Source organism: Lycium ferocissimum, chromosome 3 (genome assembly GCF_029784015.1).
Source record: "Lycium ferocissimum isolate CSIRO_LF1 chromosome 3, AGI_CSIRO_Lferr_CH_V1, whole genome shotgun sequence".
NCBI lineage: Eukaryota > Viridiplantae > Streptophyta > Magnoliopsida > Solanales > Solanaceae > Lycium > Lycium ferocissimum.
Window position 1 is genome coordinate 18,084,991 of NC_081344.1, and position 25,472 is coordinate 18,110,462.

Genomic DNA, 25,472 nt, shown 5'->3' on the forward strand with positions numbered 1-25,472 from the left:
AAAAAAGTTGACACAGATATTCGTAAACCATCATTCACTTGATTCCATGGAGAACTTTGTAAATACAGATTCACACTATCTTATCTTAACAACCAAAATATAAGGAACACCACCACCGAACCACAGTAACACACTACTGTCTTTTTTTTCACCTACACCAAATTTAAAACTAATCTAAAAGGTTTTCCACCTCTAAAAGGCCATTTACAAATAGCCCCAAACATCACTCAACCAAACTATCTAATAACGGTCACCACCGCCATATCCACCTCCGCCATAACCGCCACCACCACCTTCACGTCGGCCACCGTAGCCTCCCCCGCCACCTTCACGGCGGCCACCTCCATAACCACCACCGCCGCCGTATCCACCGCCGCCTCCTCCGTAACCTCCGCCGCCTCCTTGACGTCGGCCACCGCCGAAACCGCCACCTCCACCGCCGCCGCTACCGCGAGCCTGAGCTTCGTTAACGGTGATGTTACGGCCGTCAAGTTCCTGACCGTTCATTGCTGAAATTGCATCCTTCATTGATTTCTCATCCTTGAAGGTAACGAAGCCGAATCCTCTAGATCTGCCAGTTTCTCTGTCGTTAATGATCTGAAATAAACAAAAAGAACAATAAAACACATCAGATCTAACAGATCTACAATGCTAAAAGCAATTACAGCACTGAAATAACATGTTTCGATTAAAAAAAGGGCTCAAGTTTCAAGTCCAGTAATAAACCAAGCTGAATTTGAAAGAAAAAAAAAACACAACGAAAATACTTGAGATCTAACAGATCCATAAGGTCAAAAGCAACAGAAGCACGGAAATAACACCTATTTTTGACAACCAAAAAAAAAGATAAGTTTCAAGTCTGGATATACAAAAACAATATTTCGATAAAAAAACTAAACTTCAAAAAATTTTAAAAGCATAAGCGTGAACGACAAATATATGGACAAAGGAATTTTTAAAAATTACAATAAACGAACACAACAAGAAAACACTTCAGATCTGACAGATCTACAAGGTTTTCATAATAGCACAGATATTTCAAAAGGCTAAAGTTACAGAATTAGTAAAAACAAAAACAGAACAGAACGACAGAAACAAGCAAATAAGTTATAATAAACACATTTCAACAAAAACAAAAGGCCAAACTTCCAAAAATTTGAAAAGTATAAACATGAATGACAAATATGAAAAATAAAAAATAAAAAAAATTACAATAAAGCACATATATCACATAAAACCGATCTATCTTCATCTCTTAACAAACAAAGAGAAGACGTACCGTTTAAAGGGAATGGCATTAAGATTATAAACAGTAACGGTAACAGTAACACAGATGAATCAAGTAAACCAGAGAGATATTAGAGATTAGTAATCAGAGTAACAGAAGGTCATCAACGAAGCCAAAAAAATGGATCGGATCTGATGATTTCTGCTCTGCAACAAACGGACCTTGGAATCGACTACTTCGCCATAAGTACCGAAAGCATCAGCTAGGGTTCTATCTGTGGTGGCCCATGCTAGACCACCAACGAAACAACTGTACTCAACTTCAGCCGCCATTATAAAACCCTAGGAAAATATAAAGACAAACCCTAATGAAAAAAAAAATATCTGAAAAGAAGAGATGCGGTGAAATTGATGTAGAAAAGCCCGTTTTTTATAGGCCGATGAGGCTATGGGCTTTTAAGTAATTGGGCTTAGGGCTAGGTGGAAAAATACAGTTTTAGTCCTCGACTAGATATTTATGTTTTGAGAAAATATCTAAAATCATCCCTTATTATTGGTGGTGGATTCAAAGTCATTCCTCTTCTTGTACGTAAAGTATTCATAGTCTTCCTTAAAATTTTAATACACTTTTAGTCCCCTCCTAGATATTTATGCCAGAGAAAATATCCAAACTTATCCCTTTTTTTTTTTGCATCTAATTTAAACCGATCCCTCTTCTTTTACATGACGTATTAGTGGTCCTCCATAAAATCTTAATACACTTTTACTCCTCTCCTAAATGAGTAAATAAGTCTTTTTGAGAATTCTGTTGGTTCCATTAGGTCTAGAATATCGATTATAACTTGATAGAGTGGTTGGCTCAATTTCCGAGGGACTCGGGGATATTTTCATCTTTTGGTTGAAATTCTAATTTAAGGGTGTTTGGGGGTTGACCGTATTAGTGGTTAAATGAGTAAATAAGTCTTTTTGAGAATTCTCGTTGGTTCCATTAGGTCTAGAAGACCTCTTTTTGAAAATTCCAAGAGCGCGAATGAGTTCATAGCGTCGTTTATACTCGGGTTGCATGTTTGGTTTGTGTCCGGAAGGCCTCAGGTGTTCTTCTATTCTCTAATGTGAGAAATTTTTCTTCCTTAAACCTCGTCAGCCATCCCAACACCTTCCCACTTGAATCCCGATCATCTCAATCAACCTTTTTTCTCATATTATTTCAATCCTAATTTATATATTGACGATCCTTGAATAAGAAAGAAGGAGAAGGCACAACTTTTGAATCGTGATTTTTCACAACATGTGAAATGATAGAACTCCACAAGTAGTTTGTGTATTGTATTTATGAATCTATGTTGATTTAAGGTATTGCTTACTTGTCAATTTTTTAGGTTGTCACAAACAAACTTTGTCAAACGATGTTCATGTAATAGTCCATTAGGAGTTGAGTATGTAATAATGGTTATAGTTTATTAACACCTGGAGTGGCTCAGTTGATTTTTCTGTTATCTTTTTAAATTCTTTGTTCCAATGAATCAACAAGTGTAATGCTCAATCAGAAAGAAATATAAAAGCTCACAAGAAGATGAATCTTTACCACTACTACACCTTAACGACATGGTAATTATTGATAATTGACGAAGCAGTTGGCCGGAATTCAAATTAGAGTTTTGATTAGGATTTGGTTGGAAAAGGGGCTGGTTGTCGTGACTTAGCAATGAGAGAACGGGTCTCGCTTTGGAAAGAAATTTTCTCAGCTCAGGAAAATCTCACGTGCAAAGCCCGGAGTGTTAGAAGATAAACCGTGTCGAAAGAGGATTAAAAATGTGCACCAATATTTCAAATATGGAAGACTAGTAGTAATTTATGTAAAAGAAGAGGGTTGATTTTGAGTTAAAGGGGGGAGCCATCTTTAGACGTCGGACAACCAACCGCTTGAGCAAAGAACAGTTTCTGTTAGAGAAGAGAGAAGCCAACTCAATAGCAACTGATCCTGCTTTTTCCATGGAAGATTAGGCTCTGATTAGTTTAGTCTACGAAGAGTTCTCGCGTGAGTACTCGGCACTTCAATTTTTCAGTATGAATTTGGTATGGCACCGCACTCGTGTGTGCCATCATCAAAATCATGGCTTCGAATAGCAAGATATACTTGAGATTTCCAGAGAATAAATTATTCTCTCCAGTTTAATCAAATTTGAGCGAGAGAAATTGGTGAAAAATAGTGCGATGTTGAAGTTATGGCAAGTGTTGAAACCTTAAAAAACTGGAATAGAAGAATGGATTTCTCATTCACAAGGATCGTGACCACTGTGTACAACTGAAGACCTTTGTTTTGGAGTTCTAAATGGACTTTACAAGGCTATCCTATTATTAAGTACTACAACAATTACACTTGGATACCTTAATTCAATCACTGTAATTTAGATCTACACATTTTATTCTTTGGAATATCTATCCTAACAAGTTCTATATCTGAAATGTCATATATAGAAATTTTCTCTAACTCAATTGTATGTCTAACGTCGTCCAAATCCCAGTGAAACTTTTTTCTATAACACATACAGCTACTAGTTGCTTCCGAAGAAGAAAAGAACCACATTTGATTCAATTATGAAATATAATATATATTAGTTCATACCTTTCGTTTATAATATGTTGATAACCATCCAGAAGTGAAGAAAGAAATACGTCTGCACTAAATTAAAAAAGGGGCGATCATTTATAACTTTCATTCAACCTTGGAAGTAACAATAGCGAGAAACCAGAACAGTAACACGAACCACAGTAACAGTAACACAACGAGCCAATTGGGAGAAAACAGAACAGTAACACGAACCACAGTGACAAAAAATAAACTTCCAACCAACCGAGAAACATAGTCAACCAAACAAAAAATCTAAAGTAGGACATAATTTAGTCTTGTAGATGATTAAACCCAATTTCATAACGTTATTGGATCTTAATTCCTCCAGCTTCCTTCAGATGCACCACCACCTCTCGAGTAGCGCGACCCACCATCACCATAACGATCACCACCACCATAACCACCACCATAGCCGCCACCACCACCGCCATATCCGCGATCACGGCCACCACCATAACCACCACCGTTGCCACCGTCCCGTCGGCCATAGCCACCACCGTAGCCACCGCCACCGTATCCACCGCCACCGTAGCCGCCGCCGCCACCGCTGTAGCCACCGGTACGTCGGCCACCACCGAACCCACCGCCGCCACCACCGCTACCGCGTGATTGAGCTTCATTAACAGTGATGTTACGACCATCAAGGTTCTGGCCATTCATTCCTTCAATTGCGTCCCTCATTGATTTCTCATCACCAAACGTAACAAAACCAAATCCTCTTGATCTACCTGTCTCACGATCGTTTATGATCTGAAACCAAAATCAATTAAAAGATCAGATCCGGACAGATCTACTACAACTAATACTTCATCCGATAATTTTCATGAATCGGAACATTAAACACTACTAAAAAAAGACAGGAATTAAAACTGCAAAATTCGTCGCTGGATTAGTGACAGATTAGCTATGGATCATCACAAAATTCTGTTAGCTATGAGAAATTTAGGACGGATTAGTGCAAAGTCCATAGGAAATTCCAATTTTTAGTTCAAAATTATAGAAGTCACTACAAATAACAAATTTAAACTTGTTATCATATAGTTCAAAATCATATCAAGAAATTGAGGAAAGAAAGTAAATAATGATAATAGTAGACAGTAAAAAAGGAAGGAAGGATAAAAGAGATCAATTAGATGTATACGGAAAACGGAACGTACCGTGTTTAGGGAATGGAATAAGGTAACATGAGTAACAAATAGTAACAGAGGAATCAAGAGTAACAGTAACGGTAACAGTAACACAGTAACAGTAACAGTAGAAACAGAGAGATCAATGATGAGAGTAACAGAAGGTCATCAACGAAACCAAACAAATGGGCTCGGATCCGATCTCTTCAACAAACGGACCTTGGAATCGATAACTTCACCGTAATGAGCAAAAGCATCTCCTAACGTACTATCAGTGGTAGCCCATGCTAGCCCACCAACAAAACACCTGTACTCAACCTCAGCTGCCATATTTGTTTTTAAGATAAAAGACTTAATTGAATGTAAGAGAGAACAATTGAAGGGCTGATGTGAATTTTGTGGGTAGAGAAGGCTGGCTTTTATAGGCAGAGGATACTAGGTCGGTTAATTTTAGGTGGGTGCGCAATAAAAGCGGTGGTTACCGATTGCGAAGGTAATGGATAACCACGGGTGGTTAACAATGGTTAAAATTGCTGGCTAATGCTTGAGAGAGGAGTATGATTTAGGAGTCCTTTTTTATTGGTCACATATTGCTTATAGAAATTTTCAGAGTATTTTAAATTGTTGCCCAAAATACTTGTTCAATTTGAAAAATCAAATATAATTTACTCTTGTTATTAATGGGTTAATTATTTCAATTCATTTTTCAACATTGATGAATTATAAAAATTAATGGTAATATAGAAAAATTATCATTTATTTATTGTTTTATACGAAGTGTGTCAAGTTAAATGTAGACAAATAAATATGAACGGAGAGAGTATTATTTTTCATATTTACTCTTACTTTAGTAAATGTGAAGAGAAATTGTAGTGAAAAAATAGTTACTAAATTAAGCTCAATAAATAAAGATAATTTAGTTGTTTTTTAAGGAGTGGGTCAAAAAAGAAAATATAACAAGTAAAAAGAAATGCAAGTATCAGACGTAAAATTGCTATATGGTTAGCAATTATATAAAAACTAGTGAAATTGTTCGCTCTTCGCGCGATCAGAATTTGTTTTTTCTTCTAATAATTGTATAGCAAAATCCTTTAATCTCTAGATCCAACTGTAGGTATCAAGTTCTAATAGATTTTATTATTAACACTTAATTTCATACGTTTCTCAAATTTCTCATCACTTAAAAGATTTACATTGTCTTAAAAAACATGTAAAGAAGGAAAAGTGTTTTTTTCCCTCTAAAATAGCTTCTCTATACATGCACAGGTGAAATAAATTCTAGAGTATGATTTTTCTTTGTACATTTAGTATATGTACAAACATTTTCTCCTTTTTAGTAAAGAGTTAGCTTTTGATATGAACTTATATCAATAAGTACTATTTCAAGTTAACAATTCAAGAATTATTAGTAGGTTTATATTACATATAACAAATAATAAATAATTTACTCCTAAACCAAAATTTGGAAACCGGCACTTTATATCTAAAATTTATCTCATCATATCATTTTTCTCACACTTTAATCTTAAAACATTCAGATTATTTCTTAAAGATAATCTTAGGGTTAATATACTAAAGGAGGACTATGATGCTCCGAACACTTAGAATCATTGTAATAAATAATAACAACAACTTGTAAAGCGTAAAAAGTTAATTAACGAAGCTATAACGTTCAATTTATTAAAAGTCACAGAGCGGAAAATAAATTTCAAGAACCTGTACGCTTTCTTGCTCAAACGGGCGTGAATTTTCTATTTGCTTTCAATGTTTGCTGTCAGGGGCAGATGTACCATTGTAGGTACGGGTTTAATTGGACCCATAACTTTTGATGCGGAACACAAATTTGTGTATAAAAGTTACTAAAATTGCAATAAATAGTAGATACATATAATGGTTCAATTGTGAAAATCTTAAAAGATTGACCCATATAATTTAAATCCTAGATCTGCTTTACCTTTAGTTAGAAGTTGTCGGGGTGCTCTGCGAAACTATATTCTTTCAAGTTTTTTTATAGCTTAAGAATTCTTAATTTATGCGCAATATTATTCTTTGCCCACATCCAAGTTAAAGCTGCATGAGAATATGCCTTATAAAAATGTAAGTAAACATGCATACACATTTCAGAACGATGAATACATGTGAAAAGCTGCATGAGAATACGCCTTATAAAAATGTATGTAAACATGCATACACATTTCAGAACGATGAATACATGTGAAAATGCTTTCTTATGAGACATCCAAAAAATGAAAAAACAAGATGCTTACTTAAAGAATAGAAGCAGCATATCAAACTTACTGATCAAAGAAGGCATATTCACAAAATTATTTTTGAGAGATTTGAATATTCTCATCCATGCCTGCATTCACTGTTTCACAAGTTATCAAACAATCCACGACCTCAACACATTACCTCTATCTCTATATATATTTAGTAACTTTTACGTTATAAAATGATAATGATGTTAAATAAGTATCATTAAAGAAATCAAGTATTAATAGATATAAATGCTACAATAGAATATGAAAGGTTGGAGTTGATAATAATTGAGACTATTAAGGTTTTAAATAAACAGATTTAATTACTGCTAAGTGGGCTGGCCTAGAGAAACAATTACTTAGGATTTATTACAATTACGTGGCTGACTCAGTAATGGGTTTTTATTCCAAAGGAATATTTTCTTTAGGAATTTTTAAGGCTTTTTAATAGTCCTTTTAGTTAGTAGAATGAAAGAACAAAGAAGAAAAAAAATAAATAGGAATGGAGGTCATGAAATGGTGTCACATCACCTTGTTATATTATATATAGATTGTTATTATTAAGGGCATTTTTATTTTTAATAATATATTACTGTGTTGGCGAATTGACGATTCAAGGTTTATTACTAAAACTGAAGTACTAATATTTTATTCATGAAGACGGTTAAGTGTCTAACACGATGGAAGCCTCTCGTCCTTCATCATGACGAGCAATTACATCTCACTTTCCCTTTCTTGTCCCCTTCCCTCTTTAAAAAAAAAAAAATAATAATAATAATAATAAAACCCGTTTTTTTAAATATATTCTCTAAAATTAAATATTTTAGTTAAAAAAATCTGATTTTTTTTTTTTTTAAATCTGAAAAACTGTGAAGTGTTTTTTTTTTTCAAAAAAAAGTTTCCTAATTTTTTTTAAATATTGATTAATTTTAAAAAATCAAAAAAATTGATTTAAAAAATTTGGAAAATAAAAGTCATTTTTAACAGATTTGTTTTTAGAAAAATTAATTTTCTAGATTGTTTTTTAAAAAAATTGCCACATAGGCACCACATAGAATAAGTTAAATACCATGTGGAATCCATGTCACTCAATTCCAATGACTACACTTGTTTATATGGAAATATGTTAGAAATGAGGGGTATTTTTGAAACTTTGTTAACGGTAGGGATATATTTGATTACTTTGGCTAACGGAGAACAAAGCTAACCAATAAACTAAAGTAGATGTGTGTATTTAACCCTTTTCCCTTATAAATATGTAGGAGGGTAACTTATTATGGTGATGCAGAATATAATTGTTACAAAAAAAATGCATTTATATTAAATAATTATTCATGTATCATTACAGACAAATCAAAAAGATTTATTTTATTAACCTGATTATAAGCATTTTTTAGCTTATTTACGCATTTGATAAATATTCAAAAATTGCTCATTAGCTAAAAATCAATCAAAAGTCATGAATTTATCATCAAATTCATGATTTTCCAACTTATAAACACTTTTGATTTGACCGATTTTCTTTACTATTTATCCTCCAAAACAAAAATCACAAACTTCTGCTTTACTTTCTCCCGTTATTTAAAAAAAATACTTTTAAATTTAAAGTTTTTGATAATAAAAAAATTAAGAATAATTTAGTTATTTTAATAAAAGAATAATTTACGTTAAATTTTTACCAAACTCATTTTCTATTTATCTTTTGATCCAAATGCATAATTATTTTTAATTAAATTAATTTCTGCACTTTTCGATACTAAAATGTTATGAACTACCATTATAATCAGTAAGCCCAAACAGATTCATTTCGAAAATATTTTTTCTTTATGTTTAAGACAGAGCCGATAATGTGTTACTGTTGGGGGCTAGCTACGGTTAAAATATCTCACACAGTTTGTTAGATATTTTCAAGTAAACTGAACACGTGGCATGGGACTCAGATAAATATCTGATGAGACTCAATTCCAGATAAATATCTGAGGGCATCAGTGTCGCTTTCTTAGCGTGACTTCAGCTGTGATTCGGTATAGATGCATCCAGACAAAGTTGCAAGTGTTGACTCCCCAAATTACTAACTTACCCATTCTTTGGATCAAAATTACTATCCTACCAATTTTTCATATTCCGTCTACTCCTTGGATTATGGAAGTCTTTCAACCCCATCACTTATTGGGATGTCAATTTAATATTTTCCCTTTTTCAAGATCAGTGTTTTAAAAGGTGAGGGCGTAAGGCGGGGCGTTTTACGTCTACCTCAGTGAGGCGTAAGCCTACAAGGCACGGGCGTAAACGCGGGGTTTTAATTTTTAGTATTTTATAAAATGATATAATTATAATAAATACTTTTAAATAGGTGAAATGGCGTAAAAAATTTAAGAAAACTATAAATAAGTGGTGTATATATATATATGCTCCGCCCAAAAAAAAAGAACTAATTAGAACAATCTATTATATATATATATATATATGCTCCACCCCACACAAAAAAACTAATTAAAACAATCTATTATCGCTACTTACAAAAGATAAGTATTGATGTTAGTTACTTTTTTAGATAGTAGAAGATAAGATAAATAATTAGAAAAGAACATATATTAGGCATTCTAGCAATAAAAAAAGGTCTTACTTTTAAATTTAATGTTTCATTTCCTTTTTAAAACATTTGAGTAATTACATGTTGACTTTTGAGCATTATTATGCTTGAGACTTATTTAACAAATTTCGTTTTAGTTTGAAGAAGTTTTTACGGGCTTACACCCCCAACACGCCCCAAAAAAATTCGCCCCAACGCTTTGGGTGTACGCCCGGATGTCGGGCGTACGCTTTTTGGGACTTTCGCCACGACCCATCGCCTCGAGGCATTTTTGGTACGCCCCCGCCCCAAGGCTCTCCCCGGGGCTCGCCCCGAAAACGCCTTTTAAAACACTATTTGAGATATGTTCTAATTTAATATCGTCTCAAATTATTTATCGTGTTCATAAAAAGTAGTTGTATCAATTCATTTATTGTTTGAGAAGTTCAAGACACAATTAATCTCACTTTTTTCTCATTTTACCTTAGTAAAATTTTATTATTAATGGAGATGACACATAAATATAGTAAATATTTAATGGAGAAAGATTATAACTTAGACATAAATAAGGGCAAAATTAGTCAATTGCCCCTCCTAATTAACATTTTTAAGAAGCGTGTAAATCAAAAAAAGATAAATAATTTGAGACCGAAGGAATAATAAAAATTATTATGGGGATATCTTACTATTTAAACAAGTACAATCTTGTATACGGTAAAAACCGGGTAAACTTGTGCCCGATGGGACCGGAGTAAAAGACAAGTCAGAATGTGGACGAATGCCTTCAACTCTGCTCCAACGTTGAAGGTACTTTATCGGAAACGGTATACCCGAACCCAAATGAGCTTATCCGATATAGGTCCGGATAATCAGTTATAGAGTGGCCATGCGTCACCAAACCATTCTGCCATCTGCGCTGATAACGGTACCGGTGTCAGACCGTACGGACAGCCTTATCCATTTTACGATTTTTCTAGAAAGGCTTTTTTGCCATTGTATTAAGGCCCATTTATGATTACCTATAAATAGAGGGCAACCCCTTCTTTTTTTAGGTTAGCTTTTCACTATTTAACAAATTGTAATCAGCAAAGGATCATATTTATTTCTTCAAGTACTTTGGCTCGGTTAAAGGAAGCTCACTCCAAACCGGACCAACGCACAGCATTTGATAACTCTTCTTTTCTAGTTTCTATTGTTATTGCTCAATAATATTCGATAGAATCTCAAATCACAAAAGAATAAGTCCACCCACATATCCTATTCCCCACTTACAAATTTAATTGTTACCCACAATCCGGGGGTAAATAGTTTGGCACCTACCGGGGGCATAGGATAATAGTGGTGGTTTAGTCTTTTGCTACTTCTTTTATCACTCGTTGTTTGAGAATTTGCAGATTTTTACAGAAAACGTACGAAATAGCAAGCCGCAGTCATTCCGGGCATGTGAACAACAACGAGATAGTTGCTGACAATGAAAACATTAGTGGGTTACGGAACCCGCCTGTGGATCCCGGCCAGGCCCAAATGCTTTCAAGAGAAAGGCCTCCCGGCCGTGAGAATACCGAGTCAATCAAGAGAATGCGCTCTTCGGCCACCGATCCTTTGAATACACATAACTCAATTACTTTGTCTCGGGCTCGGGCGGGAAAACACCGGATAAACCGGATGAGATTAACTTACGTTTAATATTTGAAATGTTGCAGGAACAAGGGACTGCCATAGCCGAACAAGGGATTGCTATAGCTCAGCTTCAGAGCAAAGACGACAAAGTAGCTTCGGCAAAGCCAAAAGGGGTTACCGAACCAAGACGAGAGGAAGCACGGATAGTCGAGAGCAACGGGTTCTGAGCCGGTTCGTCTACCGAGGTTTTGAAGATGCTCGAAACTTAAGCAAAACGGGTTGATTCAACGGAGAAAAGAGTGGAAATATATAACTCTCGGGTGGATCAGATCCCGGGAGCACCCCCGATCTTAAAGGGACCGGATTTAAAGATGTACATTCAAAGGCCTTTCCTTCCGAGTGCGGCCCCTAAGTTGATCCCGAAGAGGTTCAAGATGCTGGATATTCCAAATTATAATGGTACAACAAACCCGCAGGAGCACGTGACCTCGTATACTTGTGCCATAAAAGGCAATGATGTCGAGGAGAATGAAATAGAGTCGGTATTGCTGAAAAAGTTTGGTGAAACATTGTATAAAGGGGCATTGACTTGGTACGACCATTTGCCCGAGCATTCCATTGCTTCCTTCGAGATGCTCGTGGCTGTGTTTATCAAAGCCCATGCCGGGGCCAAGAAGGTACAGGCCCGAAAAACGGATATTTTTAGGATCGCCCAAAGAGATAATGAGCTGCTACGTGAATTCGTGAATCGATTCCAAAGCGAACGGATGGAACTTCCCCCGATCCCGGAAGAATGGACGACACAAGCTTTCACTAAAGGGCTCAATCCCCGAAGCTCAACTGCCTCATTCAAATTAAAGGAGAATTTGTTGGAATACGAGGTAGTAACTTAGGCAGATGTCCATAATAGGTACGAGTCCAAGATTCGGGTAGAGGATGATCAACTTGAACTCCTCCCGGGTCCAGTAAATGGAAGCAGGAACTCTGAAAGGTCGAGTAGAAATTATGAACCGGAGACACGACCATCGAGGGAAAGATATCGACCATATTCTCAATCGGAGAAATCCAGCTTTAGGTCGGATAAAACAAGAAACGGCCCCAGCTATCTCCCGAGTAAAGGTGATAAGCGAGCTGATCGTGGGTCAAACAGTCGAGGGTTGTTATTTAGAAGTGATGCCGATAGTTCGGTCAACAATGGAGATATACCGAGGTTATCAGAATATAACTTCAACATCAACACATCGGACCTTGTCTCGGCTATCGGTCGTATCACAGAAGCCAGGTGGCCAAGACCGTTGAGATCAGACCAGCCCAAAGGGATCCGAACGTGATGTGTGAGTATCATGAGACTCATGGTCATAGGACCGAGGACTGTCGCCAACTAAGGAAAGAGGTGGCTCGATTGCTGAAAAATGGTCATCTTTGAGAATTCTTGAGTGAGCGAGCCAAAAGCCACTATAAAGGAAGAGAAAATCACAAAAAGGCCGAGCCCAAAGAGCCTGAGCATGTAATCAATATGATAATTGGAGGAACGGATACACCATGAGGACCGGTGATGAAAAGAATAAAGGTCTCGATTGTACAAGAAAAATGGACCCGGGATTACACGCGCGAGGGTTCCATCTCCTTCAACGACGAAGATGCAGAAGGCATCATTCAGCCGCACAATGATACATTGGTAATTTCTATTTTTGTTTTTTAAATCTCAGGTTAAACGTATTTTGATTGACCCAGGTAGTTTGACCAACATTATCCGATGGAGAGTGGTGGAGCAAAGCGAAATTACTGGACTAGATCATTCCGATAGCTCGGGTGCTCAGTGGATTCAATATAGCAAGTGACACTACGAAGGGAGAAATTTCTTTGCCGGTCAACATCGACGGGACTATACAGCAGACAATGTTCTACGTCATCGAGGGGGATATGAAATACAATACTTTACTTGGCAGACCGTGAATTCATAGCATGAGGTCAGTACCATAGATATTGCACCAATTGTTGAAGTTTCCCACCCCAGAAGGGATAAAAACTATTTGTGGCGAGTAACCCGCAGCAAGGGAAATGTTCGCGGTCGAAGAAGCTCTTTTCGTTTTAACAAAACCGGTTCAAAGGGATAACGAGCCGATCACAGATAAGAATGCCAAATAGCAATTAAAGAATGCGGGCTCGAATGAGGAGCAGAAGGAAATAGACATGGGTAGTGAAGAGGATGATTTCGGTATGCCCAGATCGGTCGTATTACCGGATGACTCGGATGCAACCAAATCTAACGTGGAGGATTTGGAGCAGATCATTTTGTTCGTACATCTACTGGATAGAAAGGTATACCTGGGCACGAGGTTAACCTCGGAGCTCAAGAACAAGCTAATTAAATTTCTTCAAGCTAATGCCGATTGTTTTGCGTGGTCCCATATAGACATGACAGGTGTTCCACCGGAAGTAGCAATGCATAAGCTCAGCCTCAATAGGAAGTTCACTCCGGTAAAACAGAAAGAGAGACCAATGGTCAAGTCAAAACATGCCTTCGTAAAAGATGAGGTAACAAAGCTTTTAAAAATAGGCTCTATCCGGGAGGTAAAATACCCGGACTGGCTAGCTAACGTCGTCGTGGTGCCGAAGAAAGGTAATAAATTTAGAATGTGTGTTGATTATAAAGATCTAAACAAAGCATGCCCGAAGGATTCGTTCCCTATGCCTCACATCGATCGAATGATTGATGCGACGGCCGAGCATGAGATGTTAAGTTTCCTCGATGCCTACTTCGGGTACAACCAGATCCGGATGCACCCGGAGGATCAAGAGAAAACCTCTTTTATTACCCGGTATGGGACTTATTGTTACAATGTCATGCCATTTGGGTTAAAAAATGCCGGAGCAACTTACCAACGCCTAGTTAACCGAATGTTCGAAGAACAGATAGGTAAAACAATGGAAGTTTATATTGATGACATGTTAGTCAAGTCCTTGGAAACAGAGGACCATTTAAAACATTTCCAGGATACTTTTGATGTACTTCGCAAATATAACATAAAGTTGAACCCGGAGAAGTGTGCCTTCGGGGTCCGATCGGGCAAATTTTTGGGTTTCATGGTATCAAACCGGGATTGAAATTAACCCGGACAAAATCAAAGTCATTGAGGACATCGAAGTGGTAAACAATGTCAAGGCAGTACAAAGACTGATCGGAAGGATAGCAGCTCTGAGCCGGTTCATCTCAAGGTGGTCAGATAAAAGTCACTGTTTCATAAAAGTCATTGTTTCTTCTCCCTGATAAGAAAAAAGAATGACTTCGTTTGGACACCGGAATGCCAAAGGGCCTTGCAAGAATTGAAGCGGTACTTGTCCAGCCCGCCCTTGCTATACACACCGAAGGCAGATGAACAGTTATTTCTATACTTAACAGTATCCGAGGTGGCGGTAAGTGGTGTTCTGGTCCGAGAGGAACCAGGTACGCAATTTCCAATCTATTATGTGAGTAGGACATTAGGAGATGCGGAGACCCGTTATTCGCACCTTGAAAAGTTAGCTTTGGCGTTGGTAAGTGCTTCGAGAAAGCTAAAACCTGCCATGTCATCCCATACGTGTAGTAACTACTTACCCGTTAAAAAATGCCATGCATAACCGGAGCTATCGGGTAGGTTGACCAAATGGGCCGCGGACAGATTAGCGGTTATGATATCGAGTATAAGCCTAGAACCGCTATTAAATCTCAAATCTTAGCCGATTTTATAGCAGACTTTACTCCCGCCATGATTCTCGAGGCAGAGAAAGAGCTTTTGTTAACCTCGGGAAAGGCTTCGGGTATCTGGTCCCTACATACAGATGGGGTATCGAACCTAAAAGGTACCGGATTAGGCATTGTTCTTAAGGCCCCCGCCGGTGACGTCATTAGACAATCAATCAGAACTATGAAATTGACTAACAATGAAGCCGAGTATGAGGCTATGATTGCAGGTTTAGAATTGGCTCGGAGTTTGAAATTTGAAATGATCGAAGCAAAATCTGACTCTCTCCTTGTCGTGAACCAAGTCAATGGCGTCTTCGAGGTCAAGGATGAACGAATACAAAGATACTTGGATATAACTCAAGTAATATTGCATCGATTTAAAGAATTGACCATGCAACACGTACCGAGGGAGCAGAATAACGAAGCAGATGCATTGGCCAACTTAGGCTCCTCGGTTGAAGTGGAAGAGTTCAATTCTGGCACGGTCGTCCAATTGATGAACTCGGCAGTGGAAAATGGTCATGCCTAGATAAATGCAATGGGTCTGACATGGGATTGGCGCAACAAATATATCGACTACTTGCGCGATGAAAAACTCCCAAACGACCCAAAAGAATCGAGGTCTCTTCGAACCAAAGCGGCCCGATTTTGTTTATTAAACGATTAGTTATATCACCGGTCTTTTTTCGTACCTCTGGCTAAATGTTTGGGACCCGAAGAAACGGACTATGTGATGAGAGAAGTCCATGAAAGAACCCGCGGTAACCACTCCGGTGCCAAAGCCTCGGTACGGAAGATCATCAGAGCAGGGTATTATTGGAACCGGGTGGAGGAGGACGCGAAAAGATTTGTTCGTAAATGTGATGGGTTCCAAAAGCATGCGTCAATGATACACCAATGAGGAGTTACGTGCACAGTGCGTCCCACCCCCGTTTATGAAGTGGAGAATGGAGATCGTCGGTCTACTGCCGTGGGCCTCAGGTAAGGCTTGTTTTATTTTATTTATGACTGACTACTTTTCAAAATGGGTTGAAGCGCAGACTTTTGAGAAAGTTAGAGAGAAGGAGGTTATTAACTTCATATGGAACTATATCATTTGTCGGTTCGGAATTTCGGCCGAGATAACTTGTGATAATGGTCCTCAGTTCATTGGCAATAAAGTTAATAACTTCCTCGAAGGGTTGAAGACCAAAAATATTATGTCAACTCCGTATCAGCCGAGTGCAAACGGATAGGCGGAATCCACGAATAAAATCATAATTCAAAATCTAAGAAAACAGTCAGAGACGTCCAAGTACAAATGGAAGGAAGTGTTACCGAAGGTATTATGGGTCTACAGAACGACGTCAAAGTCAAGCACAAGAGAAACGCCATTTTCATTAATCTACGGGGCCGAGGCTATAATCACAGCTGAAGTTGGTGAACCGAGTGTACGATTAGGTACGCTACCAACAGGTCAAACGAAGAGGCTATGGCCGTAAAACTTGATTTAACGGACGAACTACGAGAAAATGCGCTGGTCCGTTTAGCAGCGAATAGAGAGATACTACAACCGAAAGACAAACCTTCGGCATTTCTAATGGGGGACTTAGTACTCCGAAAAATTACCCTGCACACTAAGAACCCCGATGATGGAAAATTGGGCCCGAATCGAAGGACCGTATCCGTTGGAAACCGTAGATGGTCAACGGCTACACAACAACTGGAACATAGCGCATTTGAAGAAATACTATTGCTGAGATATGGTCCGTTAACCCTTGTGATTATTTTAAAAATTCTCACCTATCCTTTTTTGCAGAAGTCATATCGAGATAAATTCCGAAGGTATTGGAACTAAGTCTGAAAACACGTGTTGCACTATTTTTCTTAGCCCGATTTTGTCCCGAAGTGGATTTTCCGGCAAGGTTTTTAACGATGCAACAAGTACAACGTGTTACCCTATGAAGATGAGGCTAAGGGCCCAAAAGTTTGAGGCCAGATAAACACTGGATAGTGTTTGCCCATTCATACTTCTCGAATAAATACTAGGGGACTACTATACCCCCACCAAAATCGGTGATGATTAGCTGACCGAAGCAAAACAAGAAACGGAGTCAAGATCAGAACAATTTTTGTTTTTTCTAAATACCCGAATATTTTGTATTAGGTTTCAATGTAAGGGCCAAACGATTGAACGAATCGTGCCCGGGTAATGTTGCCACGGCAAAGAGCATAAGGGATCGGATGAAATTCGTAGTTTTGTATAAGATAAGCATTTGAAATATGAAGATGAATGTTATATCCCGTATTTTGTACATTGGGATATTTTAAGCTAATTGCGATAAGTTAAGGACAAGGCTATTTTCTGATTTTGTTAATGCACAAGTTGCTTATAAATTTTATTGGTATGGAAATATTAAGGAAAATTAGGGGCTAGAAGTTAAAAAAATAATTCATGAAAAAGCCACAAGTGGCCGTGTGGTTGGTATGGGCTCCCACCCATGGCTTGGCTAATTTTGATTGCCTTAAGCCACCGTGTCCCTTGTATTTGTAGGAGCTATATATTTATAGACAAGTGATGACAAAGCAAGACAAAATTCATCATTTTACACAACTCAAGAAACTTGGAGAAGAAGGGAGAAACTTTCGGCCATGGCTAGCCGAATTTGGTGTCCAAAAATCTTGATGAAAAAAATAATTTTCTTCTAGTATTCCAACCAATTGGAAGGTCCTTAGTAGCGTGAAGTAGTTGTTGGAGCAATCAAAACATTCGTTGTTGCAATTACAAACCCTAGCCAAGTTGGAAGGCTATGGGTAAAGGTAAGATTTAATCTCCTTTTTCATGTGTTATGGATGGTTTGTGCATATTGTAGTGTGTAGAAATGAATGAAATTCATGGAACCATATGTGTTGGTGTAAGCCGTGTAGGGGTCGTTTGGTGTAGGAGTGATCAACTAAACTTACTTAGTATTTTTGGTTGTTGTGTATTCTATGATGTAAATGAAGGTTTAGTGGTTCAAGTTGGAGTTGTAATTGTTTGTGGGTTGTTGTAGAAGCTAATATGATGTTAATATCATTTCTTGCATTTGTGTGAATAATGTTGTTAACGTGTGGTTGTTGGCATAGTTCACGAATTTGGAAGAAAAGAATGTATTGTTGTTGTTCTTATTGAGTTTGAAAGATTTCGGGTTGTGTTGTATGTTGGTTGGGCTGTTTTGGATATTGTATCCCTCGAAATGGACTGGATTTTGATCATTGGTGTTGGCTTGATTGTATGTGATTGATTTGAATGTAAATGAAATGCCGTCGAAGTATGTAGAAAGGAGTTACTAACGTTAGAATGCATTTTGAATTAATCGTTGATGTTGTTAATATGGTTGTTGGTATTGTTGTTGATGATTTGGCCCTCGGGGTTTGTTGAATTTATAAAGGAAATGCTGCCCGAATTTTTATAAAAGGAAGTGCTAGCTTAGGATTGGGTTCTTACACCTATAGCTAATGTTTGGTATCTATCGACAGATCTTGGGAAGCCCGAGACTTAAGTTTGGATTAGCTTAGAAAGCGGACAAGGTATGTAAAGCCTATCCCTTCTTTCTTTTGGCATGTCTTAGATGTAAGTGAGATACGACACGAACCTCGGGGTAACTCTATTCATAAGTTCCGAGCATGTTTACGATTCTTATTCACTTCTTGATATTAACATTCTTAATATAGTCGAGCTATTGCCCTCAAGTCCTTTGCATGATTGGATAGTACATGATGCATAGAGAGATAAAGGATTCTATAATGAATAATGTCCGTAACTTTCATAGGCGGCCTCGGATTGCTTTGATACGTTCGTAGAGGATTCTATAACGAACAATGTCCATAACTTTCATGGGCGGGCTCAGATTGGTTTGACACATGTCTACGATTCCTGAGACTCTCCCTAACATAGTCCTAATGGCATTTAGAACTTAATCTGGCTATCGTTTTAATACTCGAGTGTTGATTACTTACTTACCTATCGAGTCTCAAAAGATGATTTTATATGCATATGGCTATTCACTATTACGTTTGGCATTCGGCATCTTTCTCCGAGTCCCGCACTAGCGCCGGCATGTCTGATATATATATATGTATATCATGGTGTTATGATGTGTTATGGTGTTATCTTGATGGAGTTATCTTGTGTTATGGAGTTATCTTGTGTTACGGAGTTATCTTTCCTGAGTTATCTTTGATACGGAGTTATGTTGTGTTACGGAGTTATCTTTGTGATATGGAGTTGTCTTGTGTTCCGGAGTTGTTGTGTTATGGCGCCAATACCATAACCTCTAATGGGCGGATATATGTATATGATATTGACGTTATTTCAATACATTTTGGTAATTGTGCTCACTTTAGGACTTCTTACTTTGGTTATATCCCCACCTTATGTATTTCATGCTTTACATACTCGGTGATGATTTTCGGGGGGTTGCGTTTCATGCCCGCGGGGCAAAAGGCAAGGTGATCCGCGGAGTTAACATCTAAGGCTCCCTTGTTCGGACAATTTTTGTTTTATATACGTACGTATTCGGTACCGGGGGCATGGCAATATTTTGTATTCTTAGGTTTCAATGTGTGGGTTGTGAACAAACGATTTTTTGAAAATTGAAGTGTCATCGGCTTGCGTATGTATATATGTTTTGGAAGACCTCGTTATGATAGCTTAAATGCACGATGTTACTATAAGGGATATATGTATGCGGAGCTTTGGGCGACGTACTTGTATGTGTAAGTTCTTGTTATGCTAGTTGTGTATAAGATACGAGTGTGTGCCGGCTTTTGCACTAGTCACGGCCTACGGGGTTGGGTCGTGACAATGAATACTTCCGAAAAGTATGTCCTAAATTCGTTCTTTTGTTAAATATAACCCTCGACTGGGGACTGTCGTTATAAGATCGACAAAGGCAAAAAGGTTCTAGTTAACCGAGCCCAATTCTCTTTTAACGCACGAATGGGGACTGCCGTCATAAAATTGACAAAGGCACAAAGGTTATGGTACCCGAACCTAACCCACTAAAAACAAACAGTCGGAAGAAGGTCAAATAATTAAAGACCTCGACTTAAATGCCCTAGGTGATTCGGAGACGTCTGAATTCACAGAGCATAAAAAGGCCCCGCGGGTAAGCCATATATAAACCTTCGGTCAGAGGTAAACCGAACAAAATGAAGCCCATAACCGATGAGTTAAGATTGGCTCAATTCGGATAAAAAGCTTAGGGCCAAGCCCCGGTCACTCATTACGAAGCAGACGTTCAAAGCAAATATCATAAATTATATTCGACTCAAAGATCGAAGAAAATGATGGCAAAAAGGAAATATGCATTTCATATATGGCATAACAAATCGAAGCTTTACACTTAGGATTTTTACATGATTAAAAACAAAAAAGGCTCATACATGCCCTATGAACAAAAAAGTGTACTCGGTATGAGACGAACCCGAGTTCTCAGAAAGGGTCTGCTCGGAATCATCCTCGGAACTATCCTCGAGAGCTTTCTTAGCTTTGTCCTCGATCATCCTTGCATCGAGTATACGAGCCGAGATATTCTCCATGCCCCGTTCAACTTGCTCGAGGGTCATCCTTCGAGATTTCCACCGTTCATGCTCAGACAAGAGTGTAGAACGAGCCTCGGCGGCCACTATATCATTAAGAGCTTCATCCAGGTCGGCTTGAGCCTTCTTCAGCTTCTCCTCTAACTCGGACTTCAAGTCAATTAGAGTAATTCGAACCTCATTGACAGATGCCAGTTCGGTGTGAAGAGCATCGTTAGCGGGTATAGTATCCTCGAGCTGACTCTTAAGCTCATCACTGATCCGGGCGCGAGTCTCGGCCTTTTCTTCGATTATCCTCAGCTTCTCCTTCTCGACGGTTCTTTCGGCTTCGAGCTGCACGGACCTTTCTATCGCTTTCTCAGCATCGACCTTGACCGAGTTAAGCTCTCCTCTTAGTTGGGCAATAGTAGCCTCAAAATCACCGAGTTTAGTAGCAAAATTAGCGTTCTCTCGGCTAAGGATTTTGTTATCCCCGTCTAGGAGCTTGTTCCGTTCGACTGCATTGTTACACCTCTCGTTTTCATCATAGGAGAACCTATGGTTTCCTAGTTGGGTACGCCTTTGGAATAGAGACCGAGCCCGAGTTTAGAGGTAGAAAGTGTCTTACCCCGTGTACAAAGGTACCAGCAGGTATTTCTGGCAATTTACAGGATTATAAGTTGAACGAATCGAATCGATGCGATACGGACCCGAGCCCGGAGGGTACGCAGACACCGATCGTCGTCGACGGGGCCGTCGACATATCGACGGAGCCGTCGATATGTCAACGGGCCGTCGTTAATGCAGCGTCGATGGGCTTTTGCAGCCCTGAATTTGCAGGCGCAGGTCGACGGAGCACGTCGACGGGTTGTCGATCCGCCCGTCGAACCTCACCGCTATAACTTTTAACTTCCAAGTATAAATATATGATCCATGGCCTTATTTCTCATTTTTCTCCATTCCAAATTAGAGAAAATTTAGTATTTTCTCTCGTAACATTTTCCATCATTATTGGTGGAGAATTAGTAAGATCCGAGCCCCGTGAACCCGTGCTTGTCAAGAAGAAGGTTGTTTCTAGGGTTTCTTCAAGTTGGAAAGCTTAGGAAGTTGGAGTTGAAGTTGATCCTTGGAATCTTAGGCCTCTCAAGGTATGTAAATGATTTCTACCCTTGTATTTAAGTTAATTATCAAGGATTTTAGTGGTTTTAAGCGAAGAGAGGGTATTTGTGGAAGTGGTAAGTTGATGAAGGTTAAGATAGTGATTTGGGGCTATTTTAAGAGATGATTGGGAATAGATTTGAGTATATTTATATATATATATATATATATATATATATATATATATAAGTGTTGTATTGTTGTTGTGGTTGATGTTGGATTGAATGGGAAATTGAAGGGTTGTTAAGCTTATAAGGGAAATATTGCCCATAATTTGTTAAGCTCTATTCGTATTTAAAATGATTAGTAAGCGAGGTAAATAGTCTAATTAAGGCCTACGTTATCTTGATTGTACACTTACGAGCTCGAGGATTAGAAGTTAGACGATTGGATATAGTTTGAGGTATGTTAAGGCTATCCCTTCTTTCTTTTGGCATGATTCTATAATATGAACCAACAAGCAAGCAAACGAGCTTCCATAGTACTCTACTCTTAGAAGCATTAGGAGTACTTCAGTCTTTGATGCCCCTATACCCCGATTATGATTGCTCTTTCTGTTCATGGGTCCAGTTTTATGTACACAGTTATTCATGCATTACATTCATTTACATATATTCATATGCATATTGACCCGTGACCAGAAGGCGTTATATACGCGTATATTATATGTATATGGGGTATGAGGGAAAAGTGGGAAGGCGTTATATACGCATTACCACCTGATCAGCTGGTGCACAGTGATGATGATATTGATGATGGCCGCAAAGGGGCCGATGGGATATGAGATATGGATCGGGCTAAATGTTCCTCAGCACTACGACCAACACACACACACACACACACACACACACACACACACACATATATATATATATATATATGCATGATTACCATTGAGAGTATACATACTATGCGCCCACAGAGGCATTGTCAGTTATACAGATTTATGCAGATGCATACAGATAGTAGCTCATACAGATTCATGCAGACAGTCATTTCAGCTTATGAGTTCGGGATTTCATTCATGACTCTTACTTATATATTGCTCATATGCTTTACATACTCAGTACATTATCCATACTGACTCCCCGTTGCTCGGGGAGCTGCGTTCATGCCCGCAAGTACAGGTAGACAGGCAGGTGGTCTAGCTTAGTATGATCTCTATCCAGCAGTGGTCAGTGCGCTCCATTGATCCGGAGTTGCAATATATTTTGGTATGCTAGCCTTTTGAGATGTATAGGCACATGGGTATGACGGGGCCCTGTCCCGTCCTTTCTACAGCTTTTATTCCAGTAGAGGTCTGTAGACAGATGTATGTATCAGTTAGATGATGTAGCCTTGTCGGCTTCCATTCTTTTGTGTACAGTATATGTAGCAGCCTATCTGGCTTGCACTGTTCTTTCAGCATGTTTATGTATATACAGGTTGTACAAAGTTTATGATGTCATTTGTTGACACCCAATTTTGTCCCGCCTTCCCTAAATATTTATTTACATTTATAGTATTTTTGGCAATTTAAGAAATGATTATTTATATTTTTACCATCGTTATTAGCTTTTACTAATACCGGCGTTTTATTATTTTATTGCAGTCACTAGTTGTTATTATTTTGGTTACCACAATTATTATCATTATTCTTCTTATTATTATTATCATTATTATTATTTTATTATCGGTATTATCATAATTTGCATCTTATGCATACGCATCGCATTTATTTCGCGCAGTTAAATACTAGTGTTTATTTACTGTTAACTTTCAAAATATTATTGCACAGCTATTACGACGCCATATAATTTTACTTTTTATTTGAGCACTGATAAATACATACTCTTACAATAGGCAATATTTCCAATTAAAATAGGTCTTGTATTTAAATTTAGCAGCCCAAATCATTTCTTTCATTCACCCAAATCAACTTATAATCTTTTTTTGGACCAATTCATAAAATCAGCTCACTATTTTAACCCAATACCCGGTCCATTACCCGTAACCGACCCGACCCTGTTCCATCTTCACAAATAAACCACTAGGGTTCTTTTCCATCAGGCGCCGCACCCTTTTTTTCTTTTTCCTCTCTCTTCCCCTTCGTCTCTCTTTAACACGAATGGAAAATTTGCAGTGAAACTTTCGCGAATCCAGGCCTCGCATGGCCATTTCGGGGAAAGGCATTTAATGCTCGTCCTTTCCCCGTCAGTGCTCAACCGTTGGCGGGTTCGTCGTCTTCCTTAGCTGTCTCTTTCGGATCTGAAACTGATTTAATGGGTTTGGCCATTTGTGAATTGAAATTTCATCTCCTTCGTACATTCGTTGATTCTCGAGTACGGATCTTTAATATGTTTTGTCCTCTTCTTCTGGTTTCTGATGGTCGACGAAGAGAAAGCTCTCTCACGTTTTTCGAGCGAGGAAGAGTTGGCGAAAAAAGCCCCGATTTTCGTTTCAAACCTACAAACCACAGATTTTTTTTATAAATAATCGTTTCTGGATTCGTTTGAAAAAAAGTTTTGGGGGGATCACCGAAATTCCCTCAAAAAATATCAAATTTTCAGCCGCAAAATTTCCCCAACGAAAGCATAAGTTTAGCCGCCTAAGAATGCTCTAAAATATCGGTCCTTTTAGCGGTTATAATCTGGTTTTAATATTGAGTCGGATATCAAGTCATTTTTTGGGTTTTGTTGTCTTGGTATTGCTCCGAATCCGAGCATCGCAAGCTCGGATTTGATAATATTCGAGGTAGATTGGAAACCCCCGCATCTCAGATTCGCTGCACCCGAAGAAGGTGAACTTCTTCTCTTTACTTATTTTATGTTCTGTGGGATCTTTATTTGTTGTCCTGCCATGGTTTAGTTTGGTTAGTTAATATTAGTAGTGCAAGCATGATTAGGGTAAAAACCTTAATATGTTATATCGTTTAGTTATTGAATGTTAATAGTGAGCATGATTAGAGTACAAAAGGTTTAGCATGCCATTTAGTTAAAAATTATCACTGAATGCTTATTTGTGTGGCATGTTTATTGATTAATTGTTCATATATGTTCGATAGCATTTATTTGTCTCTGTTAGATTAGTTAATCCTCTGTTGATAATGTCTGAGTATGGTTAAATGAGTTATAGACTGATATTTGATTGATCCTCTGTTAATGAATTTGTAGTCCAACATGATTCCTATCTTGTCAATAACAAAAGTGTTGGAGTCTCTGTCTACGTACCATCACTAATAAATCATGATGTTAACTTATCCCTGTGTTTGCTTGAACTCATCCAGACATGGATTGCGTTTAATAAAGTTTATTGGATTAAGGATGGTGTTAGTTTTTGGTTAAGTAAGTCGAGTAGACCATTGTTTGGGCGATTTGTTTCCTCCAATGCTCCCTACACAGTCCGTGAACCTATAGATGATTGTTTATTAGCATGAGCTTGCCTGATTTCATTTCATATAAATAGACAACACATGTTCTCAATAAGATAAAAAGAGGACTCTGAGTTAAATTCTGATATTTTTACATACACATAGCACCTCTGATTAAGTTCTGTAAGAGTATTGAGATTTATTATTGATAAAAATGACAGCTGCATGCTAAATGGTCACTCTCCATTAAAAATTAATTTA

General features: G+C 38.0%; 2 protein-coding genes across 2 annotated transcripts; both read right to left on the reverse strand.

The window, feature by feature from the left end:
- Positions 1-225: 225 nt before the first annotated feature.
- On the reverse strand, positions 226-1,639 carry LOC132049940 (glycine-rich RNA-binding protein GRP1A-like). Its single transcript, XM_059440929.1, has 2 exons — positions 1,450-1,639; positions 226-597 (listed from the first exon to the last, which is right to left on the reverse strand). Exons 1-2 carry the CDS (start codon positions 1,558-1,560, stop codon positions 241-243), a joined length of 468 nt encoding a protein of 155 aa, XP_059296912.1. The 5' UTR covers positions 1,561-1,639; the 3' UTR covers positions 226-240.
- Positions 1,640-3,911: 2,272 nt separating this feature from the next.
- On the reverse strand, positions 3,912-5,386 carry LOC132049941 (glycine-rich RNA-binding protein-like). The gene is made up of 2 exons (XM_059440930.1): positions 5,206-5,386; positions 3,912-4,609 (listed from the first exon to the last, which is right to left on the reverse strand). Exons 1-2 carry the CDS (start codon positions 5,314-5,316, stop codon positions 4,175-4,177), a joined length of 546 nt encoding a protein of 181 aa, XP_059296913.1. The 5' UTR covers positions 5,317-5,386; the 3' UTR covers positions 3,912-4,174.
- Between the last annotated feature and the right edge of the window lie 20,086 nt (positions 5,387-25,472).

Excerpts from the sequence above, each read along its gene's own strand:
- LOC132049940 (XM_059440929.1), bottom strand. The coding sequence starts at position 1,560 with ATGGCGGCTGAAGTTGAGTACAGTTGTTTCGTTGGTGGTCTAGCATGG. Across the intron at positions 598-1,449 it reads GCGAAGTAGTCGATTCCAAG|ATCATTAACGACAGAGAAAC; the intron begins GTCCGTTTGTTG and ends TGTTTATTTCAG.
- LOC132049941 (XM_059440930.1), bottom strand. The coding sequence starts at position 5,316 with ATGGCAGCTGAGGTTGAGTACAGGTGTTTTGTTGGTGGGCTAGCATGG. Across the intron at positions 4,610-5,205 it reads GTGAAGTTATCGATTCCAAG|ATCATAAACGATCGTGAGAC; the intron begins GTCCGTTTGTTG and ends TTTTGGTTTCAG.